At 72.6% G+C, this 20,043-nt stretch overlaps 4 protein-coding genes across 4 annotated transcripts; 2 read left to right on the top strand and 2 right to left on the bottom strand.

The window, feature by feature from the left end:
- The first annotated feature begins 1,159 nt into the window (after positions 1-1,159).
- Positions 1,160-2,663, top strand: INPP1 (inositol polyphosphate-1-phosphatase). Its single transcript, XM_059832726.1, has 5 exons — positions 1,160-1,369; positions 1,447-1,507; positions 1,591-1,791; positions 1,878-2,052; positions 2,171-2,663. The coding sequence occupies exons 1-5, from the start codon at positions 1,166-1,168 to the stop codon at positions 2,661-2,663; spliced, it is 1,134 nt and encodes a 377-aa protein (XP_059688709.1). The 5' UTR covers positions 1,160-1,165.
- Positions 2,664-3,910: 1,247 nt separating this feature from the next.
- Positions 3,911-6,834, top strand: CD63 (CD63 molecule). The gene is made up of 8 exons (XM_059832716.1): positions 3,911-3,934; positions 4,229-4,302; positions 5,752-5,940; positions 6,022-6,096; positions 6,183-6,278; positions 6,363-6,506; positions 6,579-6,662; positions 6,764-6,834. The coding sequence occupies exons 2-8, from the start codon at positions 4,237-4,239 to the stop codon at positions 6,827-6,829; spliced, it is 720 nt and encodes a 239-aa protein (XP_059688699.1). The 5' UTR covers positions 3,911-3,934; positions 4,229-4,236; the 3' UTR covers positions 6,830-6,834.
- A 782-nt stretch (positions 6,835-7,616) lies between these two features.
- On the bottom strand, positions 7,617-9,455 carry RDH5 (retinol dehydrogenase 5). Its single transcript, XM_059832731.1, has 4 exons — positions 9,108-9,455; positions 8,172-8,430; positions 7,940-8,103; positions 7,617-7,840 (listed from the first exon to the last, which is right to left on the bottom strand). The coding sequence occupies exons 1-4, from the start codon at positions 9,418-9,420 to the stop codon at positions 7,617-7,619; spliced, it is 960 nt and encodes a 319-aa protein (XP_059688714.1). The 5' UTR covers positions 9,421-9,455.
- A 1,560-nt stretch (positions 9,456-11,015) lies between these two features.
- BLOC1S1 (biogenesis of lysosomal organelles complex 1 subunit 1) lies at positions 11,016-12,865 on the bottom strand. Its single transcript, XM_059832732.1, is given in 5 exon segments — positions 11,016-11,293; positions 11,733-11,865; positions 12,433-12,470; positions 12,472-12,506; positions 12,805-12,865. Coding segments are annotated over 5 exon segments (378 nt in total). The 3' UTR covers positions 11,016-11,182.
- Between the last annotated feature and the right edge of the window lie 7,178 nt (positions 12,866-20,043).

Genomic DNA, 20,043 nt, shown 5'->3' with positions numbered 1-20,043 from the left:
GCTACACCGGCCCCGCTCCCGCCGTGGCGGGAGGCGGCGGGGGGCCCGGCCCGGCGCGGTGGGGAGCCCCGGGCCGGGGGGGCTCCCGGTGTGTCGGGGCGGGGGGGAGCGGTCCCGTTACCCCCGGTGCGCGGTGGGAGCGTGGTGCAAGCGCATCCCGCCAGGGGGCGCCGCGGCGCCGCTCCGGAGCCGGCGCGTCCACACCGGAGCCGGTAAAACCGGAGCGAGGCTCAGCGCCGGGACGAGGGCGCCACCGCGCGGCGCGGGGCGGCACCGCCGCACCGGCAGCGCGCGGGGTCGGGGGTCCCGGGGCGGGAGGCGGGGGGCGGCCCCGCCGTTACCGCCCCGCCGAGTCCCGGGGGGGGTGGGGGGTGTTCCCCGCCGCGACGGTATCGCCGCGCCCCGGTGCCACCGGCCGCGGGGCCGCGGAAGCCGCGGGGGCAAGAAGCGGAAGCGGGAGGCGGCGCTCGGAGCGCCGACACCGGGGGTGCCCCCCCCCACGCCCGGGCCCCTCGGGCGCCGCGTGTCCCCCCCCCGCACGCCGCGCTGCGGGGCCGAGGGGGTTAAGGCGGCGGCGTGACGCGTCGCGGGCGGCCCCGCCCCACGGGCCGCCCCGCAGGAGCTGTCAGCGGCACCGGCGCCGGTAACGGCCCCGGGGGGGGGGGGCGGGCGGGTCCCGCTGGTCCCCGGGGGCGTCGCAGGGGGTTGGGGGTCCCTCCGCGGGGGGGGGGACACCCGGGGAGGGCATCCCGCGCGTGGGGGTGCCGCGGGTGGGGGCCTCCCCACGTGGCGCGTCCCCGGGGAAGGGCGTCGGGCCGCCGCTGCCCCGGGGCCTCGCTGCGGGGGGTGCGCGGCCCATCACCCCCCGGCTCTCCGGGGTGCAGCGGGGACCTGCCCCCCCCCGCCAGCCCCGGCTGCTTCCCCCCCCCCGCGGGGACCCCACCGTGGGGCCCCGTCCTTGGCTGGGCACAGCCCCGCGTCCACGTCCCCACGCCGGGAGGGGGGGGAGGGAGGGCTAATTTTAGCCGGGTCCCCCCCCGGGGCCTGAGCCGGGCAGGATGCGGCCCGGGGCGCTGCCCGCAGCCGGCAATTGCGGGCAGGGCGCTGGGCCCGGGGCCGCGGGCGGTGGCGGGGCCCCCCCTGAGCGCTGCCCCCCAGCCCGGCCATGGCGGGGCTGCTGCAGGCCCTGGTGGGCGCCTCGGAGAAGGCGGCGCACATCGCCCGGCTGTGCCGGGGGGAGCACCCCCTCTTCCAGCTGCTGGTGGCCGAGAAGACGGGGCCCGAGAGGAACCGGAGGTTCCCGCAGGACTTCAAGACGCTGGCGGACGTCCTCATCCAGGAGGTCATCAGGCACGACCTGGGGAAGGAGGTAGGGGAGGGCCCGGGGGGGTCCCCGGGGTGCCCCCGCGTCCCCCCGTGCCGCTGCTGAGCCCCCGGTCCCCCCAGTTCCCCGAGCTGCAGGGCCACATCCACGGCGAGGAGTCCAACGAGTTCAGGAACGGGCAGGGTGAGTCCCGGGGGGAGCAGCGGAGCCGGGGCCCCCCCACGCCGGGGGCCGCGGGGCCGTCGCTGAGGCCGGGGTGCTGGCAGGGGAGACGGTGGCGGTGCGGGTCTGTGCCACGCCGGGAGACACCGCGGCCCTGCTGCTCTCCGTGCTGGAGCCCGAGCGGACGGCTGCCGAGCTGCTGGCGGCCGCCGTGCACCGGGACGTGGCGCTGGGGGACGCGGAGCTGGCCGGTGTGGCGCTCAGCATCCCCCCCCAGGACCTGGCCATCTGGATAGACCCCATCGGTGAGGGGGTGCTGGGAGAGGGCGGGTTGGGGACCCCCTCCGCGTACGCCACGGCTGAGCGCCGGCGAATTCGGCTGCGCCCGCAGACTCCACCAACGAATACATCGGCGGGCGTGAGGACGTGACCCCCGTCGACGGCATCGCCCCGGCGGGGCTGTGCTCAGCACTGGTGCTCATCGGGGCCTACGACCGGCACACGGGCTGCCCCGTGCTGGGCGTCATCAACGAGCCCTTCTTCCGCCGGGACCCCCTGACCCGCAGGTACCGGCACCGCGGGGAGCACGGCGGGGGTCATGGCCGGATCCTGGCCCCCAGAGGCCGGGGAGAGCCTGGGGACCCGGTGGCAGGGGGTCCGTGCTCAGGGTCCCCGTCCCCGCAGGTGGCAGGGGAGGTACCACTGGGGCGTCGCATATGGCGACACGCGGCTGTGCTCGCTGAGCCCCCCGCCGCCGTGCCCCGCGCCCTGTGTGGTGCTGAGCCGGGCGGAGGGGGAGGCGGTGCGGGCAGCCCTGGGCCCCCTCTGCGGCGACCGCCTGCGCTTCGCCGCCGGTGCCGGCTACAAGATGCTCTGCGTCATCCTGGGGCTGGCGGACGCCTACGTCCTCTCCGAGGGCAGCACCTTCGCCTGGGACGCCTGTGCCCCCCACGCCATCCTGCGGGCCCTGGGCGGGGGTGCGGTGGCCCTGGCGGGGGCCCTACGGGCGCGGCGGGTGGGTGACACTGGGCCCCCCCCCGAGCTGGTCTACAACCGCCCGGCGGAGGGGGCGGCGGGGGCCGAGCGTTGGGCAAACCGGGGCGGCCTCGTGGCCTACGCGCACCCCCAGCACCTGGAGGCCGTGCTGGCCGCGCTGGCCACCGTGCCGGGGCTCTGAGCCCATGGCGGCCGGGACCCCGGGGGGCAGGGTGTGGGGTGGCTGGGACCCCGGGGTGCAGGGCGTGGGGTGGCCAGGACCCCAGGGTGCAGTTATAGGGTGGCCAGGACCCCAGGGTGCAGGACACGGGGTGGCAAGGACCAGGAGGCACAGGGTGTCCGGGACCCCGGGATGCAGGGTGTGGGGTGGCTGGGAATCCGGGGTGCAGGCTAAGGGGTGTCCAGGACCCCAGGGTGCAGGGCGCAGGGTGTCTGGGACCCCCGGGTGCAGGGTGTGGGGTGGCAGGGAGCGGGGTGGCCGGGACCCCAGGGTGCAGTTATAGGGTGGCCAGGACCCCAGGGTGCAGGACACGGGGTGGGACCAAGGACCAGGAGGCACAGGGTGTCCGGGACGCAGGGTGTGGGGTGGCTGGGAATCTGGGGTGCAGGCTAAGGGGTGTCCAGGACCCTGGGGTGCAGGGTGTGGAGTGGCTGGGACCCTGGGGTGGCCAGGACCCCAGGGTGCAGTTACAGGGTGTCTGGGACCCGGGGTGCAGGGTGTGGGGTGGTAGGGATTGGGGTGGCCAGGACTCCAGGGTGCAGGGTATGGGGTGGCAGAGACCCCGGGGTGCAGGCTAAGGGGTGTCTGGGACCCCGGGGTGCAGGGTGTAGGGTGGCTGGGACCCCGGGGTGGCCAGGACCCCAGGGTGCAGTTATAGGGTGTCCAGGACCCCAGGGTGCAGTTACAGGGTGGCTGGGACCCCCGGGATGCAGGGTGTCCGGGATCCTGGGGCACAGGCGCGGGCTGGCTGGGACTTTGGGGTGCAGGGTGTGGGGTGCCTGGGACCCCGGGGGGCAGGGTGTAGGGTGGCAGGGACTGGGGTGTCCAGGACCCCAGGGTGCAGTTATAGGATGTCCAGGACCCCAGGGTGCAGTTATAGGGTGCCTGGGACCCCGGGGGGCAGGGCCCGGGGTGACGGGGACCAAGGGACCGGGGTCCCCCCCGGGGGACCGCGGGGTGGGGGACGGGGTGGGAGCTCTGGGTCCCGGGGCCCCCCCGGCGCACACCCCCCCCCCCCCCCCGTTCCCCCTCCCGGGACCGGCGGCTCCGGCACCATTAAAGCCTCCCCCGCACCCGCGTGTCTGTGCTGCCGGGGGCGCGGGGCGGGGCCCACGCGGGGCGGGGCCCACGCGGGGCGGGGCCCACGCGGGGCGGGGCCCGCCTGTTGACTCGCCCCGGCCCCGTCACATGATCGCGGAGCGCACGGAGCGGGCGGCGGAGCAGCGGCGCCGGTGAGCGCCCGGGGCGGGGGAGCGGCGGCACCGGGAGTACCGGCACCGGGCGGGCAGCGGCACCGGGGGAGCGGCACCGGGAGGGGACCGGGACCGGGACCGGGACCGGGACCGGGTGGGGAGCGCACCGGGAGCGGTCCCGGGACGCCGGGGCTCGGGCACCGGGAGCGGGGCGGGGCCCAGGGCGGTGGGACTCGGGCGGGGGGAGCGGCACCGGGAGCGGCACCGGGGCGGGGACGGGGACCGGGACCGGGGCCGGGACCGGGGCCGGGGCTGAGGCGGCGGCTCCCGCAGGACGGGCCATGGCGGTCGAGGGCGGGATGAAATGCGTGAAGTTCCTGGTTTTCGTCTTCAACTTCATCTTCTGGGTGAGTGCGGGGCCGGGGGGCACCGGGGGGTACCGGGGGGGTACCGGGGGGGGGGCCCCGGGGGGGGCCCGGTGCTGCCCGAACCGGGCAGACGGACCCTTCCGCACCGTGTCCCCCCGGGGACGAGCCCGCCCCAGCCCCGTGGCAGGCAGCACCCCCCTCCCCGTGTTGCCCCCCCCGACGTCAGCTTCCCCCCCCCGCCACGTACGGCCCCTTTGACACCCCCTTCCCTGCCCTCGTGGGGCCTGAGTTGGGGGTCATGGGGAGCCCGGGGGGGGGCTGCTGCCTGGGGGGGGCTGCAGCGGGTGCTGGGGGGGGTGGGGGGGTGAGGCTGCCTGCTCTGGGGGGGAAGCCTGGCACCGGGCAGCATTGCGGCCGCACACCGCCATCAGTAGGTTCCAGGGGAAACAAGGCTGGGCAGGGCGAGGCTGGCACACCCTGGCTGAGGGAAGCCGAGCCCTGAGGTCAGGGTGGGGACCCCACGGGTGGCCGGGTGCCCCCCGGGCCCCGCGGCTCCTGGCTGCCCCGGCCGGGGTCCCCGTGCGGCGCAGGGCGCGGGTTTGGGGAAGTCGGGGTGAGGAAAGAGGCGCGAGGAGCCCAACGGCCGTAGCGGGGTGTGGGGGGGACGGGCGCCTCCCAGGCCGTCATCCCGTCCCCCCCACGCAGGGAGTGACTCGTCCCGGTCCCCACCCTGATCCTGCCGGGCTGAGTCACCCCTGGAGAGCCGGGGGGGGCTCGGGGGGGGGACACGACGGGGACACGGGCGCCAGCCCCCCCGGACCCGCCGCCCGGAGTGTTTGTGCAGCGGGCGGCCCGGCCGCACTCTGTTTACCCACGCCCAGCGAGCAAACAGGGCCAGCGGCAGCCGGGGGGGCCGGCCCGGGGGGGCTCCCCGCCACCACCGGGACGCTGAGCCCGTGGGGGGGTCCCACCGGCGGCGGGGGGCCGGAGATGGGGCGGCGTGGGCCCGCTCCTGCCCCAGCACTGGGAAGGGCCGCTGATGTCCTGGCTCCCGCAGGAGTGGGGCTGCCGGTGCTGGCCGGGACGGTGGGGGCCTGGTGTCCCCCCTGCCCCGGCACCCCCCGATCCGCCCGTGGCCCCCCCGGGCGGGGGCTGCCGCCGGGTCCCCCCTCCGAGGCCTCTCGCCGTGGCCGGAAGGCCGGACTTCCCGGCGTTCCTGCGGCTGCCAGCCCGGCCCCCCCTCACCGCAGCGGGGCCGGGGAGTGTCCCGCCGTGGGGCAGCACCGGGGCCCCCCTCCCGCCGCCGTGCCCCCGTGGGGACACCACCCCCAGGAAGGGGTCCCCAGTGTGGGGCCAAGCCCCCGAGCTGCTCGACCGCCCGGAAAGGGCGGACGCTCGGCTGCGGGCGACCCCCCACCCCGCTGGCTCTGGGGGGGTCCCGGCCCCGCGGGGTGGCGGCTGCACCCCAATTCCCTCTGCCCCCCCCAGGTGTGCGGCGTGGCCCTCATCGCCATCGGCATCTACGCCCAAGTGGCCCTCGATAAGGCGCTGGCCGTCAGCAGCGCCTCCGCCTCCAGCACCCCCATCGCCATCCTGGTGCTGGGCATCATCATCTTCTTCATCTCCTTCTTCGGCTGCTGCGGCGCCTGGAAGGAGAGTTACTGCATGGTCACCACGGTGAGCACCCTGACCCCCCGCCCTGGCCCTCAGCCCCCCACCTTAACGCCCCACCCTGACCCCCACCCCGTCCCCCCGCAGTTCGCCGTCCTGCTCAGCATCATCTTCCTGGTGGAGATCGCCGCCGCTATCGCTGGATACGTCTTCAAGGACAAGGTGGGGACACGTGGGGAGGGGGCGCGGAGCCGCCTGGGTGCTGCGGACTCCCCCCCGCCCCTCTCTGACCCCCCCGGCCCCCCCAGGTCCGCTCGGTGCTGGAGGACGGGCTGTGGGACGCCATGCGCCAGTATGGGGAGGACAAGTCCTTGACGGAGGCGGTGGACGAGCTCCAGAGGGATGTGAGTAACGGGGTGGCCCTGGGGGGGGCCGGGGGGGCCGGGGCTCAGCCCCCCTGACCCCCTGGGGTTCCCCCCCCCCGGCAGTTCGCTTGCTGTGGAGCCAACAACTACACGGACTGGGCCAGCATCGAGCAGTTCAAGGTCAACAACACGGTGCCCCGGTCCTGCTGCCGCGTCAACACCACCTCCTGCAACGTCCGCCCCAGCCCCGCCACCGTCTACGAGAAGGTGAGACCCCCCCGTGCCCCCCCCGCTGTGCCCCGGGGTCCGGCCGCCCCCTGAGCCCCTCTGCTCCCCCAGGGCTGCCTCCAGAGCATCGAAGCCTGGATGAAGAAGAACATCCTCATCGTGGCCGCAGTCGCGCTGGGCATCGCCTTCTTCGAGGTAGGACGTGGGGCTGAGCCCCCCCATGTGGGGCTGAGCCCCCCCGCCACGTGCGGGGCCGTGCAGGATGGGGACCACCCCCCTCCCCTCTCCCTTTCCAGATCCTGGGCATCATCTTCGCTTGCTGCCTGATGAAGGGCATCCGCAGCGGCTACGAGGTCATGTAGCCCCCAGTGGGTGCCGCTGCCCCCCACCCGGGGGGCCCCGGGGGCTGCTCCTGCTCCCTCGCCCTCTGCAAGCTCCTCCGGGGCAGGGCCCCACGTGCCAAACGCGCTCGGGGGGCCGCTGCCCTCAGACCCGTCCCTGCGTGCTGGCGGGGGCCGGGGGGCGTCCCAGGGTTCGGAAATAAAAAGAAAAGCTTCCGTAGAGCCGCGTGTCCCCCTGCGCCCGCTGGGCTGGGCGTGGGACGGGGTCCCCCGGGGGTGTGGGGGGTCCCCCCGTGGTCCGTTGACCCTATGGGTGCTGTAGGGCCGGGGGAGCCCATGGGTGCTGCCCTGTCCTGTGGCTGGAACCTCCCCACAGGGAAGGGACTGGTCCCACTGGGAACAATGGGAGCGGGGCGGGGGGGGGGGGGCCGGCACGTGTGGCCTTGGTGTGAGCAGCCCCATCCCGCCCCAGTGCTGGGGGGCAGCCGGGGGGCTGGCTTGGTTCGGGGCCGCGTCCACAGGACATGGGGCTGTGCCCGGGCTGGCGGAAGGGCAGCGACGGTGGCAGCGTCCCTGCGGGTCCCCCTGAGGGCCATGGCCCTGGAAGTCACCCCCCGCGCTGGCAGCAGGGCTGGGGTCTCCGTGTGCCACGGCAATGCCACCAGCGCTCCCCGAGCCCCTCGGGGACCCCGGGCGGGGATGAGCAGCGCAGGCGGCGGTTTGCACGGCACCCGGAACGGGCAGTTTATTTGCAGCGCTGGGGGGGTCTGGCAGCCCTGGGGGGTGGGCTGGTGGCCGCAGCAGGGGGCTAGCGGGCGCGGTGGGCCGGCTTGGGCAGGATGGTGGCCAGGACGAAGTCGACGAGGCAGGCGGGCAGGTAGGAGGCGGGCAGCCAGAGCAGCTTGGCGTCCCAGCCGGCGCTGTAGCGGGTGCGCGGGTGCCGGGCGCCCAGCGCGTGCTCGATGCAGCGGGTCACCTTGCTGAGGTCCGTGTCGCAGATGAAGTTCATGATGAGCCGCTGCACCTTGAGGTCTGGGGGATGCAGGCAGCGGAGGGGGGGTCAGGCAGGGGCAGGCAGCCCGCGGCCGGGGGAAACTGAGGCAGCGGCCACCCCCCCTCCGCTCCACTCACACTTGTGGAAGAAATCCTCGCCGTAGCTGAGCCGTGTCTCGGGCGCCAGGCGGTCCCAGAGCTGGCGCAGGGACGCCTCGATGCTCTCCAGGTTGGTCACCGCCGTCTTGAAGAAGCCGGGCTCCACGATGCTGACCTTCACCCCGAAGTGGTACATGTCGCGCCTGCGGGATGCACGGCCGTCAGGGCGCGGGGTGGGGGGCCGTGGGGCGGGCGGGGGTCCGGCACCCACCTCAGGCTGTCGGAGAAGGCCTCGACGCAGTACTTGGAGATGCAGTAGCCGCCGCCGTTGGCGGAGAGGCGGCCCAGCACGCTGGAGGTGTTCACCACCCGGCCCCGCGCCCGCTTCAGCAGGGGCAGGAACTGGAGCGTCACCTCGATGACTCCGAAGGCGTTGACGGCCATGACCTGGCGGTAGTCCTCCATCCCCATCCACTCTGTGGGGCCGATGGGGTTGGCCACCCCCGCGTTGTTCACCAGCCCGAAGAGACCTGGGGGGGACATAGGGATGCGTGAGGTCGGGGCTGGTGGCCACAGTCCCCTGCTCCGTGTCCCTGCCCCATGGCACCTCCCCTGGGACCCCCATCCTGTCCCTTGTGTGCCCTGGTGGGACCCTCCCCTCCATCCTGCCCTATAGCACCTTGCAGGGACCCCCCCCACACCCTGTAGCCCCTCTCCAGGGCTCCCCACCCACCCCACAGCACCCTCTGGCAGGACCCATCCTGCCCTGCAGCCCCTCTCCAGAGCCCCCTCATCCTTCACCTTGGGGTGCCCTGGTGGGACCCCCCTATTCTGCCCTGTAACACCTCATCAGGGACCCCTCCTCCTGCCCCTCAGCACCTCACCGGGACCCCCCGCCCTGCCCTATACCCTCTCTATGGAGCTCCCCATCTTGCCCTATAGCATCCCTTGGTGGGTCCCACCCTCTTGCCCCATAGCATCTCTCCTGAGACCACCCATCCTGCTCCTTAGCAGCCCCTGGTGGGACCCCGTCCCACCCCGCAGCACCTGCCTGGGTCCCATCCTGCCCCATAGCACCTCCCCTGGCACCCCATACCACCACCCAGCACCTTCCTGGGTCCCATCCTGCCCCCCCCAGCACCTCCCCTGGCACCCCATGTCCTGTCCCCCCCCAGCAGCTCCCTGGGTCCCATCCTGCCCCCCTCACCTTTCTCGCCCACCTCTGCCCGCACCCACTCGACGGCCTGGCGGATGCTGTCGGAGCGGGTGACGTCGAGCAGGGTGGTGCGGAGGTGGCCGGAGCAGCCCCGCTGGAGGCTGTCGGCCCCTTTCTGGGTCAGGCAGGCGGCCAGCACCCGGTAGCCCCGGCGGGCCAGCCGCCGTGCCAGCAGGTTGCCAAAGCCGCTGTCGCAGCCGGTGATGAAGACATGCTTGTCCTTGACGGAGGGCAGTGTCCGGCGGTCCCGCACCAGCCAGCCCAGCGCCCAGGCCAGCGCCGCCAGCAAGAGGTACAGCCACATGGCGGGGGCCTGCGGGGCCGGGGGGGCGGTGGGAGAGGAACCCAGGCGTCCTGGGCCGTGCCACCCCCCCGCCAGCTCAACCCCTGCACCCCAAGTTGAACCCGGGCTCCTGGCTCGCTGGGTAAAGCCATGCGCCCCTCCCCGTGCAGGGGACCCCCACATCCCCTGCCCTGCCCCACACCATGGGGTCAAAAGCCCCGTGGGTGCAGGGTGAGAAAAGGAGGGGGCTGAGGATTGATCCCCAGCTTAGAGCGGGTCCCACATGGGTCTCAGTCCGTGCCCAGGTGCCGTGGGGCACCGGGGGACCCCAGACGGTGGTCCCTGCCCTCCCGGGGTGGGGGTGAGCACCCCATGTCCCCCCACCCGCCCCCGGACGAGTCTCCGACCGACCTCCCCGCCGCCGGGCCCAGGCGTCCGCGCGGCGTGCCGGGGATTAGCCGGGCGCAGTGCGTCAGCGCCTGGCTGGGACCCAGGGCCTGTGGGGCGGCACCGGGGCAGGGGGGGTCCCAGCTGCTCCCCCCGGCTTAACCTCGTTCCCCTCCCAGGGCAGGGACGACCCCGGGCACCCTCTGCCCCTGGGAGGCACAGGGAGGTGACCATCACCGCTGCATCTGGGACCCCCCAACCCACCCGTCCCCACATCCCCCGATCAGGAGGCCCTGGGGGGGGCTGTGTCCCCCTCCAGGAGCCCCATTTGGGGGGTCTTTGGGGTGTCAGGTACCCCCCGTTGCTCCCAGCAGCAGGTGCTGGTTATGAACCCCGGGGGTTACGAACCTGCTGGGGCTGGGGTGGGGGCTCCAGGCTGACCCCCCCCGAGGGGTGGCAGCCCCCACCCCTTCCCCACCCGCGGGGGCCATGGGGGGCACCCCCGGTCTGCCCTGGGTCCCTGGAGCCAGGTGAGGGGACAGGCAGCAGCCCCCTGCCCAGCCTGGACGGCATGGGCTCTCGGCGTGCATGAGACCTGACAGACTCATCTCACTGCGGCCAAGGGGCAGACCCACGGCGGGGGCTGCTGCGGCCCCGGCTCGCCTGGCCCCCCCCGGCCCAGGTCGGGGAGTGGAGGGGCGCCCACCCACCCAGCCCCCACCTACCTTCGGCGGGGCAGAGGGCTCTGGGTGCTGCTCCGGCTGCGGCGGCAGAGGCCGTCTGAGCCGGGGGGGCCGCGGCCGCTCCTCCCCCTGTGCCGGGGCAAAGCCCGCAGCCAAAGTTCACAGCGGGCTGAGCCCCCCCCGCCCCCCCGCTGGGTGCAGCTCGGGGGGGGGCGGGACTTGGGCGTGTGGGGGTGCTGGGCCACCCTTCACCTTCTTGGGGGACCCTCACCATGGAGGAGCCCCTGACCCGAGCCGGGAGGGAGGGCAAGCCCCCCCAGGGCACACCGAACCCCCCGTGTCCCCTTCGCAGCCCTGGGGGGGGCATCGCCCGGAGCTGGGGGGCCGAGCTGCCCCCCGGGGGGATTAGAGCCCTCCTGGCCCAGAAGGGGCCCTTTGTCTGGGAGAAAAAGGGGCCTCAGAGCCCGAGTTAAGCGGTAAAGAGGATGAGGGGGCTTAGGAGGGGGCAGCCGAGGGCTGTGCCAGGGCCCCCCCCGCGCGCCTGGCCCGGCCTCCACGCGCCACCCCTACAGCCACGCTTTATTCTGCCCGCTCCCCGGTACGGAGGGGTCCCCAAGGCGGCCGGGAGCCGCTGCGGCATCATGGCTGGGCCCGCGTTCTCTGCCAGGACCGGTGGCGGTGGGGAGGGCCGGGGGGGCTCCGGCGGCGGCGGCTCAGGAGCAGGAGGGCTGGAGCTGCCCCTTGTAGACGTACTCCAGGGCGGTGGCGATGGTCCGCATGTCCATCTCGATGCTGCGGGCCCAGTTCTCCACGTCACCGATCTCCTGCCGGGATGGGGGGGGCTGTCAAGGAGCTGCCGGTGGGATCTGGGGGGGTCCTGCCCTGCCTCACTCCCCCCTCTCCGGCAGCTGCCGCCCCGCGGGGGCTCGGGGCTGGCTGGGACCCCACCGCTGCTCCCGGCCATGGCGCGACCCGGCAGCGGGCACATGGAGCCGCCCAACTGCTCCGGCGTCGAGCCGCGGGGCGGGGGGACGCAGCCCACCCACCCTTTGGCACGGCGCAGGCTGGACCGTGCCGGCGGTGGGCTGCTGGCGCGCGCGGGGCACAGGACCCCATCTCTCGGCCAGCCCCGGTGACGGGGCGGGGGACAAGACCCATGGGGCTGCTTCTCCATGTGTCCCAGAGGGAAATCGCCCCTGTGCCAAGCCGGGGTGGGGGGCGCCCGCCCTGCCTGTGCCGGGGGGGGACACACGACACCCCCACCTTGAGGGCCTGGTTGAAGTTCTCCACCATGGTGATCCACTGCCCCGTCTGCTTGGCGAACTGGGCCGCCTGCACCTGCAGCGTCTTCACCTCGTGGTCCAGCTTCCGCTGGTTGACGTAGGCCTGCGCCACCCTGCCGGGGGGGGGACACAGACACGGGGGGGACACACGGGCGGTGGGGTCCCGCCCCAACAGCCCCGGGGTGGGGGGGTGAGCCAAAGCACCAGGAGCCATTGGGGGGGGGCGGGACTGGGGTGGGGAGGCCTGGGGGTCCTGGGGGGGGGGCAGGAGGGGCCAGGGAGTTGAGGGGGTCCCTGGGCAGGGGTTTGGGGGGGAAGGGGCTTGGGGGGTCCCTGGCCAGGGGGGTTAGGGGTGCAGGGGTCTCTGGGCAGGGGAAGGGGCTTGGGGGGTCCCTGGGCAGGGGGGTTAGGGGTGCAGGGGTCTCTGGACAGGGGTTTGGGGGGGAAGGGGGCACCGGGGTGGGGTGGGGGGTCCCTTACTGGGGTTTCCGGGGGTAAAAGGGGCGGGGGGAAGGGCGGGGGGTCCCTGGGCAGGGTGTCTGAGGAGGAAGGGGTTGGGGGGCCCCGAGCGGGGGGAAGGGGTCCCTGGATGGGGTTTTGGGGGGTCCCTGGCCGGGGGTTTGGGGGGCAGGGGGGGTCCCGGCCGGGGGTTCGCGGGGTCGGGGGGGTCGCGGCCTCACCCCACGTTGAGGTGATCGACCAGGGCCTCGGTCAGGCGGGGTGGCGGCGGCGATGGCCTCTCTGCGCCGCCGCTCTGCGGGACGCGGCCGTGAGGGGCGGCGGACCCGAACCCCCCCCCCCCGCCCCGGACACGCTGGCCGTGACGTCAGCAGGGAGCCGCGTGACGTCAGCGTGCGGGGCGGTGACATCACGCTCCACCCTGCCGGGCACTCCCCCGCCCCTCACCGCCCCCCTTGACGGACAGCCCCGCCGACCAATGGGATGCGCGCCCGCGCGGCCGCCGGCGGTGAGCGGCAGCTCCCGCCGCCAATCAGACCGCCCCCCGGGGCGCGGGGCGTGGTCGGTCGCCATGGGGACGGGGGCGGGCTCACCCTGCAGCTCCCGCCGCTCGCTCTGCCGCGCCTGGTGCTCCTTCAGCAGCCGGGACAGCATGGCGGCCCCGGTACCGCCCCGGCCCCGCTCCCGCTCCCGCTGCCGCACCGGCCCCGGCCCCGGCCCGGCCCGCGTCAGCTGACCGCCACGTGACCGCCACGTGACAGCCCCGCCCCGCCCCGCCGCCCCGCCTCCGGGGGCCTGCGGGGCCTATAGGGGCCATAGGGGCCGGGGCGGGGGATAGCGGGCCCCGAGGGGTCTATGGGGGCCTGGGGGAGGCCTACAGGGGCCCAGCTGGCGGCCCGAGGGGGCTGCAGGGGCCCGAGGGGGCTGCAGGGGCCTGGCTGATGGCGTGAGGGGGCTACAGGGGCCCACAGGGCCTATAGGGGCCCACAGGGCCTATAGGGGCATGGGTGGGGGCCTGTGAGGGTGACAGGGGCATGTCAGGGCTGTAGGGAGCTGTTTGAGGGAGTGGGCAGCTGAGGGGGCTGTAGGAGCCCGGCTGGGGGTCCGTGGGGGCTATGGGAGCCCGGCTGGGGGCCCGTGGGGGCTATGGGAGTCCGGCTGGGGGTCCGTGGGGGCTGTAGGAGCTCAGCTGGGGGTCCGTGGGGGCTGTAGGAGCCCGGCTGGGGGCCCGTGGGGGCTATGGGAGCCCGGCTGGGGGTCCGTGGGGGCTGTAGGAGCTCAGCTGGGGGCCCGTGGGGGCTGTAGGAGCCCGGCTGGGGGCCCGTGGGGGCTATGGGAGCCCGGCTGGGGGTCCGTGGGGGCTGCAGGAGCTCAGCTGGGGTCCCGTGGGGGCTATGGGAGCCCGGCTGGAGGTGTGGGCACCTGTGGGTACTATAGGGGCCCGTCTGAGGGTGCGGAGTGCTGTAGGGGTTTGTGCTGGGGGACGTATGGGTGCCATAGGGGGCTGCATGGCGGCCTCATGCACTGCCCGGGGTGTCGGGCTCCCCTTTGCTCTGCTGGTTCCAGCTGTGCTGGCTGCTGGTCCCAGTACAGCTGGGGGGGGCCTGGGCTGTCCCCCACAAGTGACCGAGAGCCCGGGCACGGCTCGGCTGCGGCGTGGGGTGCGGGGGTCCCCACCTCATCTTTGGGGGGGCAGGTGAGCCACCTCTCCTCCTCCCCGTGATCTGTGATGAGTGGGGCAGTGCTCTGCTCCCCGCTGGTGAGGGAGGGGCCGGGGGCGCCTGAAGGAGCTGAGCATGACGCTCTTAAACCCACTTTTACTTCCCAGGTGCACCAGCCTGCGCCGCTTGGGAATTCCCCAGCTCTCACCCGCTTCCAGGCTGCAGTAGGACCAAGACTGGGGCTAAATCCGAAATAATCGGGAGTCGTCCTTGTCAGGGCGTCCCAATGTCGGGCACGGCCGCCTGGGCTGTTGGTGTGCCAGGGCGTAATGGATGGGGCCGGTAGCGAGAGAAATGAGCTGGCAGGGGGTGGGGGAGAGCCGGCCGGGCTCCCGAGCTGCGGCGGCTGCCAGCAAAGCGCTATGAAAATTAAATTGGCCTGCAGAGTGCCGGAAGGGTGAGCTGGCAGAAATGCCGGGATGCGTCTGATCTCACCGGGCTTAATCAGCCCGAGACCCGGGATGAGGCTGGTCTGTTGGCCGTGTGCCGGCTGGCCGCAGCCTGGCCGTGTGCCGGCTGGCCGCAGCCGAGCAGAGTCAGGAGGAGGAGGAGAACGAGGAGGAAGATCTCGTCATCCCCTCGGGTTGGGCAGGGGAAGGGAGTCTGAGGAAGGCAAAAAGACTGGGACTGCGGGGAGCGGGCTGTGGTTGTGCGGGTCGGTGCTGGCAAGGGGTGGGCAGGGCTCGGGGCATTCTGGCATGCTCGGGGTGCCGGCAGCGCAAAGGTCTGCCTCATCACAGCCGCGGTGTTGACTCACTCTTCTCGAGCTCCCTTCGGGGCAGTCCTGGCAGGGGTTGCCCGCTCACAGCCCTGCCAGGAGCAGAATGCGCATCTCCGCGTCGCAGCTGGATTCTCCCCATGGATTCAGCTCCTTGTTCCTTCACCCTCCCCTTGCCTTCCTGCTCCAGGCTGGTGACCTGGCGGAACTCTGGCCACAGCTACAGGAACTCGAGCATAAAACGTGGCCAAAGATAAAACAGTGAATGGGTAAAAATAACCCCAGCTTACGCCCCACACGCCTGTCCGAAGCTGGCCCGCTCCAGTTACACAAACAAGTTCTTGCCTGCAGGAGCCCCTGCAGCCTTGGGAAGGGCAGAGGAATTTATTTAGCTGTTTCCATCGTTGGCTGACGAGCGTGCCGGGCTAACGGGAGTGCTGTTGGGCAGAGCGTGTGGTGGGGTGCCCTGCTCCTCCCTGCGCCCGGGCTTGGCATGGGTCAGGCTCAGCTGCTCCCCGGGAAAGGTTTGGGTGTGTATCGGGGGGGTTTGGTGTTTGCAGGGATAACTGCCGGCAGCTCTCCCACCCGCGGGAGTCCCAGGACAAGGCACCGCTCCCAGAACCACGCCGACCCGGTTCCTGCCCTTCCTTCCACAGGAATGAAGATCGCTGCCCGGCTGGGGACCTTTGCTGGTGACGGCTGACCCCCCTGCGGGCGCCTGTGGGGAGTTCACACCTCGCCCAGGCGCTGCCTCCGGCTCTCGGCACGTGCTGGGGATGTGCCTCGGCTTCCCTTGCTGACACTGCCTGGAAGAGCAGTGAAACGCTTTCGCGTCTGCCCTGAGAGGCACGACTGGCCCAGGCTGCGGGCGCAGGAGCTGCTCCCGTGTGTGGCTCTGCCGCCTCCCTCGTCCTCCCTCCTCTCCTGCCGATGGAGGACGCTCCGCGGAGGGAGCTTGGGTTCAGTTCAGCCCTTCGCAGAGTTCATGGCGCTGGCGAGGTGGTTTGGCCGCACCGGGGGAATCCTTGGGAGCATTGCCCTCCCTCCATCCATGTGGAAGCGAGTGGTGGGTCCCATCCTCGCCCTGCCCGAGCTCCGCTCCCGGCCCCGACCGCTCCCTGACTCCAGCTGCTTCTGCGCCCCGGGGAGCGCTTCCCCGCTCTCCCACTCTCCTGCTTTCAGCTCCTGCAAAAGCCTTGGCGAGGCTCCTGGAGCAGATCCCGCCCTGGCTGTGGGAGCGGGATGAAGACGTCCCGTTGTTTCCCCCCGGCTCCGCTGTCCTTGGGCGGGTTGGGGAGCCCAGCCCTGCAGCCCCCCCAGCCCCGTGCGCTCCCCTCATCTTGGCCGCGCGATGCAGAGGCCGGTGGGTGAGGCTGCGGCTCCCGGGAGCTCGGGGTTCAAAGCCAAGCCAGGGCTTGGAGCAAAGGGAATCCTCCCAACAAGGAGTTTTCTTCTGACACAGGAGTTGCTGCCTGATCTCACCCCCCAGCCATGAAAACCCTCGTGCTTTGTGCCTGAGCCGCCAGGAATGGCGTCCTGCCGTGAGCCGGACCGGGGAGAGCGCTCCCTCGGCAAACCCTGCCTCGTTTGGAAGTTGGCCCTTGCACTGAAAACAAAATGGTCTCGAGAGGGCGCGGAGGGGATGGCGAAGTGTGCCGTGGCGCCGGGAGCACCCGGGGGCAGCGACAGTGGCGCCCGCTTGTGCCGTGCCGCGTGCGGCAAAGCCGGCTCCGCTGAAACCCAATCGCTGGCAGCTGGTGCCGGGGTGGGATGAAGCCGTGAGGCCCCGGGAGCCCCGAGGTGGGAAGTGTCCTGTTGTCCATTCATGAGGCGGTTTTAGGGTTGGAAATCCCCGACCCGCTGGGCTCGGGGGGGGGGGCAGGCCTCCGGGAGAGCTGCTGTCGCTAATCCGGAGCAGCTGGCTTCTCCGGAACATTACCGGGCTCAGCATGGGGAGTGGGATGAGCTCCCGGCCGGGACCCGGCCGTGGCAGCCCCGAGGGTCCGTCCTGGCCGTGCATGGTGCCGAGCAGCGCTGGTCAGGGTGCAGGGCTGGCTCGCCCAGGGCTCCGCAGCCTCGGGGTGCTGCGCGGGTTTGGGTCTGTCGGAGGGAAAACGCAGCGGATTTGGAGGCTCGGTTGGGAGGAGGGAAGCTTGAAAGCGCGGTGCCCCCGAGGTGGTTGGTTTGGAAGCCGGGCGGCAGAGCAAGTTGGGGACGCGCGCTGGGATCCTGTCGCCTCTCCCCCTGCTCGTGGGCACCCTGAGGCCTTGATCAGATTTTTTTTGCGGTCCTCTCTATGCTGTGGGATGGCACCGGGAGCCCAAATTTTGGTTTTCTCTAGATCGGCTGCTCATCTCGCTTCCTGGCCACGACCACCTTCCTTTCTCTCTATACTCGTCCCAATGCTCACGTGCTGCCATCCTCTTCCGTCGGCAGAGCCAGCGGGGAGCTCCGTGCTCCTCTGCCGGGTGGGCGATGGGGCGCGGGGGGGCGGCGGGAGGCTGCACGGCCCCCGGGGATCCGGTCTGTTCCCGTCCTCCGCTCCCAGGCAGGGATCGGCCCTTTCCCACGTCGGGAGCACGACGGCAGGGACATTGGGAAGGGATTTGGGCTGCAAAGGAGGAAAGAAGGGGCGAGCGTGGGGAGGGCTGGACGGCGGCCAGACCGGGGGCGAGCTGGGGGGGCACGGACCCTCTTGGACCTGCCCTCGTCCCCCCCAAACGCAGGGCTGGCCAGCAGCGAGGAGGAGGAGGGGGTCGGGGTGAAGGACTGTTCCTGCGTCCAGCGCGGAGCTGGAGCTCATTCACACGGCCGGAGCGGCCCTGCCAGCTCCCAAATATCTTCACAGGCCTTTGGAGAGCGGGAGCGGATAAAAATAGCCAGTGTGCTGGAAAATATGACAGCCCCCCCCTTTCCCTCCCCCCCAAGCTGCCGTTCGGGGCACGGGGCCGTGCTCGAGCCACAACCGCTCCCGTGGGACCCAGCCCCACTGCTCGTGGGGTCCTGCCGTGCCGGCACCGCTGGTACCCCGGTCCCTGGGTGCCTGCGAAGGCACTGGCCCCTTCGGCGTGGGGGTGCGCGGGTCCCGCTCCTGCCAGGGAGCCGGCTGCTGCGCTCGTTTTGGGGTGCAGGGGGGTTACTCTTCTCCCAGCCCAAGGGCAGAGGTGGTTGTGGGGCCCGGCAGGAGTCTGGGGACAGGGCTCGGCTGTCCCCATGGGAGCAGCCGGAGGGGCTGTCCCGGTCCCTTTCCCACCGCCGTGTCCCCACGGCCGACCCATGAGCACGGCCTTGGTGCTGGGGAGCTGCCGGGATGGCAAAGTGCCCCCGCACGGCGGCTGTGCCGGGTGGGTGTCGCTGTAGGCGACGGGGTTTTGGGGTGTTGGGTTGTTGCCTCTTGGCGATGGCCACTGAGCTCAGCAGACATCCCGCCAGCGCTCCTCCGCTCCGTCCCGGCTCGCAGAGGGTCCGGAGGTGGGCGGTTGCCCCCCGGCCGGGATCCCCTGTCCCCCGGCTGGGTGTTGTGCCCGGCCCTGGGGGACGTGGCCCCGTTTCAGCAGTGCCGGAGGGGGGTGAGCCGCGGTTTGGGGCCGGGGAACCCTGGGGGGTCCCCTGTGCCCCCGGGGCTGTGCCTGGCCGGGGGGATCTCCCCACAGCACAGCCGGGGCTGGGCTGGGGCTTCGACATCTGCCTGCGCGTTCGACATGCACCATGCAGCGAGTGTGGGGTGCCATGTGCTGCGATGCAGGGGTGATGCACTGTGCAGTGCTGTGTGGGGTGCAATATGGGGTGATGGAGGCAATGCACTGTGATAGGGGTGTGATGCACAGTGACTCGGGGTGCAGTACACTGCGACATGGGGCACGATGCCCCGTGCAGCAGCGTGGGGTGCAATGCCCCACGATGTGGGGTGCAGCACCTGTGACATGGGGTGTGATGCCCCATGCAGCAGCGTGGGGTTCAATGCCCTGCGATGTGGGGTGCAGTATCTGTAATGGGGTCTGATGCACTGTGCAGCGAATGTGGGGTGCGATGCCCAGTGATGTGGGGTGCAGCACCTGTGACACGGGGTGCAGTACACTGTGATATGGGGTGTGATGCCCCATGCAGCAGCGTGGGGTGCGATGCCCCGTGACACGGGGTGCAGTACACTGCGATATGGGATCCGACGCCCCACGCAGTGAACGTGGGGTGCGAAGCCCCGCAACACGGGGTGCAGCACCTACAACATGGGGTGCAGTACACTGCGCTGCGGGATCCGATGCCCCACACAGCGAACGGGGGGTATGATGCCCTGCAATGTGGGGTGCAGTACACTGCGATATGGGATCCGACGCCCCACGCAGTAAATGTGGGGTGCGATGCCCTGCGACATGGGGTGCAGCACCTGCGACACGGGGTGCAGTACACTGTGATATGGGGTCCGACGCCCCACGCAGTGAACGTGGGGTGCAATGCCCTATGACACGGGGTGCAGTACACCGTGATATGGGGTCTGACGCCCCATGCAGTGAACGTGGGGTGCAATGCCCTGCGACGTGGGGTGCAGTACACTGCAATATGGAGTCTGACGCCCCACGCAGCGAATGCGGGGTGCAATGCCCTGCGACGTGGGGTGCAGTACACTGCAATATGGAGTCTGACGCCCCATGCAGCGAACGTGGGGTGCAATGCCCTGCGACGTGGGGTGCAGTACACTGTGATATGGGGTGCGATGCCCCATCCAGCAGCGTGGGGTGCGAAGCCCCGCGACACGGGGTGCAGCACCTGCGACACGGGGTGCAGTACACCGCGATATGGGGTCCGACGCCCCACGCAGCGAACGTGGGGTGCGGTGCCCCGCGATGCGGACGCACCGTCGCGGGCTGCGCGCTCTGCCCCGGGCCGTGCCAGGCGGTGCCACCGGGCCCGCGGCGGGCGGGGCGGGGAGCGGGGCCGGGGCCGCCCGTGCTCCTCCTCGCCGCGGCCGGAGCGGAGCGGAGCGGAGTGGAGCGGAGCCGAGCCGAGCCGAGCCGAGCCGAGCCGAGCGGAGCGGAGCGGAGCGGAGCGGAGCGGAGCCGAGCCGAGCCGAGCCGAGCCGAGCCGAGCCGAGCGGAGCGGAGCCGAGCCGAGCCGAGCCGAGCCGAGCCGAGCGGAGCGGAGCCGAGCCGAGCCGAGCCGAGCCGAGCCGAGCGGAGCGGAGCGGAGCGGAGCCGAGCGGAGCCGAGCCGAGCCGAGCCGAGCGGAGCGGAGCCGAGCCGAGCCGAGCCGAGCCGAGCCGAGCCGAGCGGAGCGGAGCGGAGCCGAGCCGAGCCGAGCCGAGCCGAGCCGAGCCGAGCCGAGCCGAGCCGAGCGGAGCGGAGCGGAGCGGAGCCGAGCCGAGCCGAGCCGAGCCGAGCCGAGCCGAGCGGAGCGGA

The sequence above is a fragment of the Gavia stellata genome, chromosome 36 (assembly GCF_030936135.1).
Source record: "Gavia stellata isolate bGavSte3 chromosome 36, bGavSte3.hap2, whole genome shotgun sequence".
In the NCBI taxonomy this organism is placed as follows: Eukaryota; Metazoa; Chordata; class Aves; order Gaviiformes; family Gaviidae; genus Gavia; species Gavia stellata.
This window is presented reverse-complemented; position numbering and strand designations above follow the sequence as displayed.

Excerpts from the sequence above, each read along its gene's own strand:
- CD63 (XM_059832716.1), top strand. The coding sequence starts at position 4,237 with ATGGCGGTCGAGGGCGGGATGAAATGCGTGAAGTTCCTGGTTTTCGTC. Across the intron at positions 5,941-6,021 it reads GTTACTGCATGGTCACCACG|TTCGCCGTCCTGCTCAGCAT; the intron begins GTGAGCACCCTG and ends GTCCCCCCGCAG. Across the intron at positions 6,097-6,182 it reads GATACGTCTTCAAGGACAAG|GTCCGCTCGGTGCTGGAGGA; the intron begins GTGGGGACACGT and ends CGGCCCCCCCAG.
- RDH5 (XM_059832731.1), bottom strand. The coding sequence starts at position 9,420 with ATGTGGCTGTACCTCTTGCTGGCGGCGCTGGCCTGGGCGCTGGGCTGG. Across the intron at positions 8,431-9,107 it reads GGCAGAGGTGGGCGAGAAAG|GTCTCTTCGGGCTGGTGAAC; the intron begins GTGAGGGGGGCA and ends TGTCCCCCCCAG. Across the intron at positions 7,841-7,939 it reads CGAGGATTTCTTCCACAAGT|ACCTCAAGGTGCAGCGGCTC; the intron begins GTGAGTGGAGCG and ends TGCATCCCCCAG.
- INPP1 (XM_059832726.1), top strand. The coding sequence starts at position 1,166 with ATGGCGGGGCTGCTGCAGGCCCTGGTGGGCGCCTCGGAGAAGGCGGCG. Across the intron at positions 1,370-1,446 it reads GGCACGACCTGGGGAAGGAG|TTCCCCGAGCTGCAGGGCCA; the intron begins GTAGGGGAGGGC and ends CGGTCCCCCCAG. Across the intron at positions 1,508-1,590 it reads CGAGTTCAGGAACGGGCAGG|GGGAGACGGTGGCGGTGCGG; the intron begins GTGAGTCCCGGG and ends GGGTGCTGGCAG.